Genomic DNA, 343 nt, shown 5'->3' with positions numbered 1-343 from the left:
CCCTCCCATTATTATTATCATTTATACACACAATGTGTTCGTGTTCTCCTCTGGATCTAACTTCCTTTCTTGTATAGGGTCTCGACACATCGGACATCGTTCCAACTGAAGTGCACAAGTATCGCAGAATCCTCTGGAAAAGAAAGAAAGAAGGTAAGATTTACTGCAGAATATTTACTTGTTTCAGTCATTTGACTGCGGCCATGCTGGAGCACCGCCTTTAGTCAAGCAAATCGACCCCAAGACTTATTCTTTGTTAGCCTATTACTTATTCTATCAGTCTCTTTTGCTGAACCGCTAAGTTACAGTAATATAAACACACCATCGGTTGTCAAGCGATGCT

The 343-nt window shown here is 40.8% G+C and overlaps 1 protein-coding gene across 1 annotated transcript in view; it reads right to left on the bottom strand.

The window, feature by feature from the left end:
* Positions 1-21: 21 nt before the first annotated feature.
* LOC106876872 (RING finger and SPRY domain-containing protein 1) overlaps positions 22-343 on the bottom strand; it is a 174,359-nt gene continuing 174,037 nt past the window's right edge. Inside the window, exon 14 of the mRNA XM_052974135.1 lies at positions 22-133. Coding sequence (XP_052830095.1) covers positions 22-133 — 112 coding nt within the window. The remainder of the gene's footprint in view (positions 134-343) is intronic.

The sequence above is a fragment of the Octopus bimaculoides genome, chromosome 1, assembly GCF_001194135.2.
Source record: "Octopus bimaculoides isolate UCB-OBI-ISO-001 chromosome 1, ASM119413v2, whole genome shotgun sequence".
Taxonomy (NCBI): Eukaryota; Metazoa; Mollusca; class Cephalopoda; order Octopoda; family Octopodidae; genus Octopus; species Octopus bimaculoides.
The sequence above is the reverse complement of the archived record's forward strand: the minus strand, read 5'-3'. Positions and strand labels throughout refer to the sequence as shown.